This window comes from Clytia hemisphaerica, unplaced genomic scaffold (genome assembly GCF_902728285.1).
Source record: "Clytia hemisphaerica strain Z4C2 unplaced genomic scaffold, Clytia hemisphaerica genome assembly, whole genome shotgun sequence".
Lineage (NCBI taxonomy): Eukaryota > Metazoa > Cnidaria > Hydrozoa > Leptothecata > Clytiidae > Clytia > Clytia hemisphaerica.
The window spans coordinates 69380-79095 of record NW_027104060.1 but is presented as its reverse complement, the minus strand read 5'-3'; the positions used below and the strand labels follow the sequence as shown (position 1 = coordinate 79095).

The 9716-nt window shown below is 35.2% G+C and overlaps 1 protein-coding gene and 1 long non-coding RNA gene across 2 annotated transcripts; both read right to left on the bottom strand.

The window, feature by feature from the left end:
* Positions 1-387: 387 nt before the first annotated feature.
* On the bottom strand, positions 388-3454 carry LOC136812347 (uncharacterized). Its single transcript, XM_067068842.1, has 2 exons — positions 3393-3454; positions 388-913 (listed from the first exon to the last, which is right to left on the bottom strand). The coding sequence occupies exons 1-2, from the start codon at positions 3452-3454 to the stop codon at positions 388-390; spliced, it is 588 nt and encodes a 195-aa protein (XP_066924943.1).
* A 565-nt stretch (positions 3455-4019) lies between these two features.
* Positions 4020-4747, bottom strand: LOC136812383 (uncharacterized). The gene is made up of 3 exons (XR_010847341.1): positions 4712-4747; positions 4440-4580; positions 4020-4063 (listed from the first exon to the last, which is right to left on the bottom strand). It is a non-coding gene; the product is annotated as an uncharacterized lncRNA (long non-coding RNA).
* Between the last annotated feature and the right edge of the window lie 4969 nt (positions 4748-9716).

The window sequence follows — 9716 nt, the reverse complement described above, 5'->3', positions numbered from 1 at the left end:
GTCGATTTTGTATGGTGTATTGACGTAAGGTGTTCAAATATTCCTTTCGCTAACGATTCCAGAAATGATCAATCACAGTTTCTACTTGTGACGATTCGACAGTTCAATTTCGTCATTCAAATTTACTACGTTTTTGTTTGTATTTCGTAGATTCAACTTTCGACCAAATAATAAATCATTAGGCGTCAATGGTTCCTCTAAATCATCATCGTCAAGTTCATTCAAAGGACGCGAATTTACATTGTTTTCAGTTTCTGCAAGGACAGTTTGGAATTCAGTAAAACTAAGGCAGACGTTGCCAATATTTTTCTTTAGACAACGTTTAACAGTTTGTACAAGTCTTTCAAACATTCCTCCATGCCACGGAGCTTCGGCAATGTTGAAACTCTAATCAATATTACGTGAAGTGGCGAAGGATTGCACTTCTTGAGCAATGAACATAGTCCCGTTATCACTCAAGACTTTCTGAGGGCATCCTAGTCTAGCAATAAAACGAAAAAGGTAAGAAACGAATGCTGAAGCTGATGCATCTTGGACAAGATCAAGCACCACACCTCTAGTAATAGCGCAGGTGTATAGTGCAGTGTAGGATTTGTAGAGTTCATCTTCTAATTCGTCTTCAATGTGAACGCTCTTACAAAGGATAGGACCGAAAAAATCAACACCAGTACCACTGAAGGGTACATCGTCTCTCAAACGAAGTTTTGGAAGGTCAGCTTCTTCTGGATAACGATAATGTCTAGGGTTGAACTTTTTACAAGGGAACGGATATTTTGCGAGAACGCCTTTTACGAAGCTACGACCGCGCGTAATCCAAAAACGATTTCTAATTTCAGCAAGTGTTTGTCGAGCACCGAGGTGTTGTACTAGTCTATGACAATCAATTGTAATCAATTCAGCGAGTTTGTGTTCTCTGTTTATAACAATAGGAGATCTGGTTTCGTATGGAATACACGGCAAAAACTGGTTGGTATAATAAGTTATTCAGATTCCGGAAATTTAGGTTTTCCCGAAGTTTTCACAATTTTTACGAAGTTGTAGTATCCTAGGTTTAACGAACGCGGTTAACTTAGGTAATCTTCGGACAAATTTGGTAAACAGTTCAGACGAAAACTGAAGTATACGAAGTTGTGAAAACCACGCTAAATTTAGAAAAACTTAGATTCACTTGATTTAGTGTTTTTACAAAGTTTTTAGAATAAATGACTTGTTTAACAGTGCAACATATAAGTCTAAAGGCTTTTTTTAAATTGCAATAGTAGGGTGGGAAGATCTTTTTGAATTAATTTATCAATGGTTACAATTACCCAATTTATATAATGATCACAAGTAGGCATGATAGTCCTACCAATACATTCATTCATTTCACAATTAGAAAATCAATGAAAGCGGCATTCAAAACTTAAAAAATATACAATTGGTACTTCATTTTCATTTCTTCAAAATACCTGGAGAGATTGAACTCCTCCAAGTAAAAAGTTCAATATTTCGAGCAAAGTAGGCAATTAGAGTCAATAGCGGAAAAAGCATTTGGCGAGAAAACAGCTTAAGAGAGACACATCCTGCAACCAATGATTTCATCACCTTAAGGGGATTAATATTCGCGGGAAGTTATTTTTGTTAGGCGACTTTTTTGCGAGGTCTGGCATTGTAAATTTTTGCGAGGATTTGCGAGTTTCGCGAAAATTGGGCCTATTTTTTTGAAAATAAAGGGAAATTATGTCTACAAAATCCTTAAAATCACGTACGTCTAAAAACTCAATTTTCAAGAGAATTATATTTAGCGAATCCGAAGGTTTTTTAAAATTTTCGCGAATTTGCGGAAAGACTCGCGAAATATAATTCCCGTTAAAATTAACCCCTTAAGGTATCTATCGGATTGTATGTCCTTCTTGCAGCAACTAAATTAATTTTTGTATGGTTGTTGGCCTCTGCTAACCAAAATCTGATAGAAGAAAGTTTCAAATCGGAAGCTTCTAGGATGAAAATAATACAAGAGAAAAACTTTTTGGTGTAATGTGCCGGATTTTATTTTGGCGATTTAATGAAATTTCTAAATTTAGCGAGAATTTATTTATAGGCAAACGACCCATATTTTAAAAAATATTTCAGCTGAAAAAGGAGGGATAAGTTGTTTCTCAGGGAAAAGAATGAAGAATGTGAAAGAAAATTGAATATGCTATCTGATTGAGTTACTCGAGCATTTAAAGAGAAAATACAGAAAATACAATTTTGTCATTAAGCGAAAAAGAGAAAATTTGTTCAACTACGGGCCCGACTGACCAAGATTTTTTCAAAAAATAACTATTATACAAAGTTTTTAATGTTGAAAACTAGATTATTTATATTTCTAAGTTATTTTACTTGAACAGATTGAATTCACTGATCTGGCGCTTCTTGATGAATTATTATACAATAATTATTAGACTGCGACTTTTTAGGGTCGTCCCTTTCATTTCATAATAACAAACTAAAATTGTAGATTTCGCGCTTCCTGCTTTGTTATTACGCAATAATTAGACTGACATTTTAGGGTCGTCCCTTTCATTTCATAATAACAAACTAAAATTGTAGATTTTGTGCTTCTTACTTTTGTTACTACGCAATAATTAGACTGACTTTTTAGGGTCGTCCCTTTCAAAGCATAATGACAAACTAAAATTGTAGATTTCGCGCTTCTTGCTTTGTTATTACGCAATAATTAGACTGACTTTTTAGGGTCGTCCCTTTCATTTCATAATAACAAACTAAAATTGTAGATTTCGCGCTTCTTGCTTTATTACGCAATAATTAGACTGACTTTTTAGGGTCGTCCCTTTCATTGTATAATAATTAATCCCCCTACAATGATGGATTCTGCGCTGCAACATTCAATTATCATGCAATAACAAGACTAGCTTATAGTGAATCATGTGAAAAATACGAAATCATCAAGATATTGTACCTCATTTTCGAATAATTACCAAAAGAAGAATAATATACTTAGAGTTTTCTCCTTTTTTTAAATAAAATACATAAAACCGATGGGCCTTTTAATACACTAATGGCTAATGTTTACAAAAGAAAATAATCGCTAGGTAATTATATAAAGATCAAATTGACGTCATTTGTCCGTAGCAAAAATCCCAATGAAATACGAAGAAACTAACTCTTATTTAACGAACTGCGTCATTTCGGTTGGGAAATAATCCCCTTTGTTGGACAAGAGTTTAACACTCAAATGTTCAGTTTCTGCCTTTTCTTCTGCAGGGGTATGAACCCAAATTCTTTTTACAATAGACGATATCAGCATTCCAAAACTATATATATCCGAGCTAAAAGATAGAGGCTGTTTACCTTCCAACACTTTAAATGGTAAGTGATTTGTCTGTGCAGACCTTTCACGAAAATACTTTGAAAAGACTTGTGCACCATTCTTATGACAAGCCCAGCTGAAATCCACAATGACCGGCATACTGAATTCTTCATATTTAATTCGAGTAACGGAATGTTCCATAAGGAAATTCAAAATAATCGATTTTGAATGAATGAACTCCATCGCCGACATCAAATGCTTTAAAACCCATTTCAAATGTTGGACCTGGAAGCCACGAAATTCTGCAAGATTGGACGATGGCACGGACTCGTAGACTGCTGTTGGTTTATTGCATATTTCAGTAAAACCAATTGGTTTAATTATGTTTGGATGGTAAGTAAGAAGGGTCAAAATTTTCAATTCGTAAGATAGAATGAGACGCTCATCGTGGTTATTTGATAACAATTGCTTTGTGACTACTTCTTTCCCAAAATATTTTCCGTCGTGATAGTGAAAGCGGCCAGCATATTCGCAACGATAGCCAAGGCATATTTCCCCATCAAGGATATCAATGTCTATATTTAGTACATCGTCTAAGATTTTCCCTGTAAGGCCATTGCACATTGAAGACATACACAGTTCAGCAGTCCTTTTAGAAAAGACTTTGTTTAGGGTACTCTGGTTTAATTCTTTAATAACAGCATCGGCAACAGACTCAAACGTCCTTCTTTCCACCAAGCTCATTCTTTTATACGTTTCATCAACATTCTAAAATTATCAAAAATAAATCAGTATTTACCTAAGAGGATCCAGGCAAAAAGAAACAAAAAGAGTTTGGAATAGGCAGGGTGGGTCGGAAAGTCTTAACAATTAATAGGCGGGAAGAGGGATTGGAATAAGAATGTCTTGGTTAGATATTTGTCGAAAAATAATTGTAGCGGAGGGACGCTTCATTAGTTACGCGATATTAGTGGAAAATCTTGCAAAATTAAGTTTAAGAGAGCTTCTTGGATTCCACAGACGTACTGAGACAGAAATGTTATTAAACTCCAATCAAATTTTGCAATGATTGTACAGAACTTGAAAATTTCAACATATTATTCTATTTATGACTGAGAACTTTGGGACCAAAGTTGTTACTCACCAGCTCCGCTATTGCAATAGAGTCATTTGTAACGGCTTCTTTTTGTTCGGTTATCAAGTCAAACCTCTTGCTTATACTGTGGATAAGGCATTCTTTGATTTCATCACCACTCATTGTCTTTATCAGATCTTCAATCTGGTTCTATAAAAATAAAACAGGTTCAGGGGTTTTAGCGTTATGAAAATTACATTCAAATTTGTCTGCGTTAACTTTTTATATTGGTGAAAAAATTAAAACACAGCACATGTTGACCAAAATTTTAATTAACATACCTTCAAAGATCTTCCCAATCTTCCTTTTAGCCTCCTATGATATGGCTTTTCGCAGATTTGCCTTCTACTGGAGGGAACAGTGAAAGAATTTCACCAATAATTTCTGTTGTTATACACATTTTAGTTACTTCTAAAAGAAAAATTAAATCTGAAGTAATTGATACCATGATAGATTGCGAGACGATAGATAGACATAAATCTTTATAGAAGTATTTTGAGAAGACACTGGGGGTGGCATAAATTTTCATCGTTCTATAACAATAGATTTTTTGTCAAGTCCGAACCCCCACCCCAGTTATGCTTATCTTACGAAAAATGAAAGACAAAATAGTCAAGACAAACCTGTATAGAAGAAGCTTTATTATAAATTTTAGTTTCCTTCAAAACTCAAATATAAAATATCAATCGACACAAGCAACAAAAAAAAACATCTCGTACGAGGTTCGTACCGTCGTTAGACAAAACTTTCAATGTTTTCATTTACCCATTTTTGAATGTTAGGCAAATTTTTTGAAAGTTTTGTCCAAGGACGGTAGTGTAAGAAGTTAAAGTTAAAGAGGGTCAATTGAAAAACAATTTAAGAAGCATGACAAAAATAAACAAGCAAAATGTCGACAACTTTGAAAAGATTTATAAAATAAAATTACATTCACAAGTTCTTAATCGAGATGGTACCATAGAAACGAAGCTGAAGATTAAATCCTATAATTAAAAATAAGATGCAAAGTATTAATGTAAATGAAAAATAATCGTCAATGAAAGAATATAAAAAATCACACCAGCAGAACAAAGTTAACAAGATCAGATTCTGTGCCTTTCCTTTTCTTGTATATAGGATGGCGTTTGAAAAATCTACACTTTTTCTTCTGCACAGTAATAAATAAACTTGGACCGGACACTTGACAAGTGTATAAAAGCGTTAAAATCCCAGTGTTCATACGTTATGTTCCAAATTTTCAATGGGCTACCATAAGCTAATTCCTCTCGGTAGGGATGACGAGCGAACCAACGGCATTCAGCGATATAATCGACAGCTGTACTACCGTCTTGATTTAAGACATCAGCCTGGAAAAGATTTACGATTTCTGCCGGTCGAAATTCTTCTGCTCCATCCAAATCATTTACGACTGGGGCGATTACGAAACGATCAGGGAAATTTCCTCCGCGAAATTCTACCGAGGAATATTTACACCCATTGAAATGCAAAACCTTGAATTATTTAGAAAATTTCGAAACCTTTGAACCTTCAAACATTGAAGATATTAATAAATGGTCTTCGTCTGAAAAAGTGAATCTGTCTTTCAGCAATTTATCGGCAGGAACATTTTTCGTTTTAGATGTCTTGAAGAAAGGTAAATACATACTGTGGTCCAGAGACTTAACTGTTTGGTGAAACACAACTTTCTTCATATAGGTACTCACGATATTGTAGTTATTCGTGTAATAGCTTCCCAGAGTACCATTGAAACGTTCGAACGAAAAGCACCAGAAGCTATAAACTGGACCAAAGTTTTCAATACATTCCTTCAAGTGTAGATGAAGGTGCATGTTGGGGGTACAATGTTCTGCACCATACAGGTTGACAAAATCTTTCAGGAACAAAATAAGAAGATTATGGGCTTGTTTTACTTCGTCAAGAGTAACAGACTTTTTGCATAGTAGTTTACAAGCCCTAACGTTTTTGTACATGTTTTGGTATTTTTTTCTACCCAGTAACCGTTTGCAGCAATAAAGTGCATAAACTAGAACAAATGCTTTACACTCTTCTGCCTTCAACCGCTTATAGTATTTAGAAATCTTCCTAGGTAGTTTGGTTTGACCCTCTGGCACCTGAATGTGTTGTTGAAGGTTGTCGATTTTCTTCAATTGATCCTCAGTGAGCGTACCAGTTCTCAACCAGATTTTGATCAAGATCAAAGAAACAAGAAAGTGAAAAGAAAAAAATTAGCAAAGATGTTGGTTTTTGTAACATTTTTTTAGCTGGTGGTTTACATTCAGCTGTTTGTTGTTAAGATAAAGAGTAAGGCTGGAACAATTTTGAAGCAACACCTTTAAGGAATGTCGAGAAGTAGAGAAAGGTTAAATTGAAGCTTGACAAATGTTGAATAGTACCAAAACTTTGGGTTAAAATCGCCCCATTTATTTATCTACAATGAGCAATGAAACTCAGTCATTCATAAACATTACATGCCAAAAGATGTATACCTCAAAACCTCCAAAAATAACTATGAATAATAGGATGTAGGAAAAGGTGAAACGCCATTCAACTTACCCAATAAAAGATTGTGCATGGGGTCGATTACATGCATTGTTATGGGATCAAAGTAAGGCAGGTCAAACAATTTTGAATATCTCGCACTATATTTCTTCTCCAATTTTCATTTTGCGGTTTTATTTTTGGCCCGTTCAACGATCTACGGAGACTTTATGGATGGCACCGTTTCGTGAAATCCACTTGTTGAAACGAAAACCTGAATAGTCATGTTTATTGTTTGGAAACCTTCCTCTGGGAAACCTCTTGAAACACTTACTACAGCCTGAAAATAATAATAATAATAATAATAATAATAACAATAATGAAATCTTACTTTTGAACGAAGCGCGGCATGATTTGAACGAAACACGTCATGATTTGAACGAAAAGCGACACGCTTTGCATACGATTGAACGAAATGCGGCATGGATATGAACGTTTTGTCGGTTCTTTGAACGAATCGTCGGAAAGTATTTGAACGATTTGTATATTACCCACAATGCGCCTGGAAAAACACTCGCTCCAAATTTCTAGCGGGAAAGGCCTTTTTGCTGTGATTTTCAAGTTTTCACGTAAGTAAAACAAGAAAAAAGAAGCTGGTTGATTTGATTAACATTGTATTGGTTTTTATTTTTCTTGCCTGGGATTAACATAGTTATTAGAATGCTGATTGGATTTTGTCTGTAAGTATAAACCTAGCACCTTTTCTTTTTTAGAAAAGGTTACCAGTCACTCCACCTTCTTTAGGAGCTGCTCAAGTGTAATCCCATCAAATTTCAGGGACAAAATGTACAGTTTGCAAATCTTGTTATGGGCTAGACTCTAACTATCTCTTCTTTCAATGACAATGCCCTTGGAGAAGTTGGCTAGCCACATTTCCAGACGGTGTCAATCGAACGAATCGAACACCGAATCAATCGAACGCCGAATCAATCGAACGCAATTGAACGCAATCGAATAATTGCAATTCGATTGTCGAACGCAATCGAATCGCAATCGAATATTACCCGGGATTTACTGTTCGATTGCTTCAATTACGTTTGATTGTATTCGATTACGTTCGATTGATTCAATTTGATTATTCGCTTTGGTATGTTACTTAAAAGCACTCGGCCACCCACGCTAAAAGCTCTAACAGAGTGATCCAATTTGATTTAATCGCAATCAAACTCATCGAACATAATTGTAATCAATCGAACATAATCGTAATCAATCGAACATTAATCCAATGTTATTGACAATCAATCGAACCAATCAAACATAGTCAACTATCAATCGAACATTACTCGAACGCAATCGAACACAATCGAATATTACCCAGGAATCGGCCGTTCGATTAAGATTCGATTACATTCGACAATCGAATCGCAATTATTCGATCGCATTTGATTACGTTCGGTTGGTTCGATTGCAATTTTTGTTCGAAGTTGTTCGATTGACACCGTCTGGACATTTAACAAGCCAACTACTTTCTTTAGTTGGATGGGCTGACTCTGACCAGGCCCTCCCACTGGCAATTGCATTCATTCCAATTACCAATATTTGATTGTCCAAGTAATTTGATCGAACGCCAATCGAATATACCAGGTAATGTCCAGACAATCTCAAATCGAACGGAATCGACTATCGAACCAGTCAAACAGTTACATCAATATGCCTTCTTACCTGTCTTTAAAAATATAAATAAAAGTAATCGCGGAAAAGGACGCGAAAAAAAAAGACATAAGTGTGAGAACAAAGTAATCAAACTCGTTAGAAAAAGTACCATTAGAAGTCATAAAAAATCAACCTGAATAAATGCAATCGAAATTCCAGAGAACTTCATAATTCCCCAAACAACATTACATTACTATGTCAAACTCCCATCACATAAATTTTACAATTACGTCAGAGTAGACTACGCTCGCCACCGAAGAGGTTTATTTGGAAAGGGTAATTATATTTTATTGTTCGCTTCTTTTTTAAAGATTTGCCAAGTTGGAAAAGTATGAATTTCTTTGTACATATTTTACCTACCCCAAATATTTGGGACGCTGAGTTTTAAACGAATGGTCAAGTTGAAACGAACGATAAATGTATCAAGGTCTGTTTTATTTACCCCCTGGTGACTTAACAAAAGAGACTTAACTCGATGTTACAATCCAATTATTGAAAGTTTGTCTCGGCCTTTTTATAATGAGCGAGACATACGTTCTCTGATTACGCAATTTTCATATCAACATTTTCGAGGCATTTTGATGTAACTGTCAAACCAAATCGAACGCAATTGACCGATTGAAATTAGATTGTCGAATGCAATCGAACCTCAATTGAATATTACCGCTTTATTTTCAGATTTGATTGATATTTGATTGATGTTCGATTGCGTTCGGTTAGGATTCGACTGCATTCAATTATGTTTGAATGCGTCCGATTGGGTTTGTATTATGGTTAATTGGACTTTTCCTTTATATTTGGCAACCACTGATGTAAAAATTTTCTTCTAAGACAGTCAATCGAACAACGATCAAACCAGGTGAACAACAACCGAACCAATCAAATGTTACCCAGATTTTTGCGTTAACGACAATCGAATTTCAAGTGGTCGATTGCGTTTGATTTAGTTTGACTGGTATGATTGTCGATTCCATTCAATTGACATCTGGCAATGTCGGCTGAACTGTCTGTCCCTGTCGAACTGATTTTTGTAATCTATCCATTGAACTTAGTCCAACAAAATCCAGTACTGTCAAGTAAGAAAAAGGCTAATGT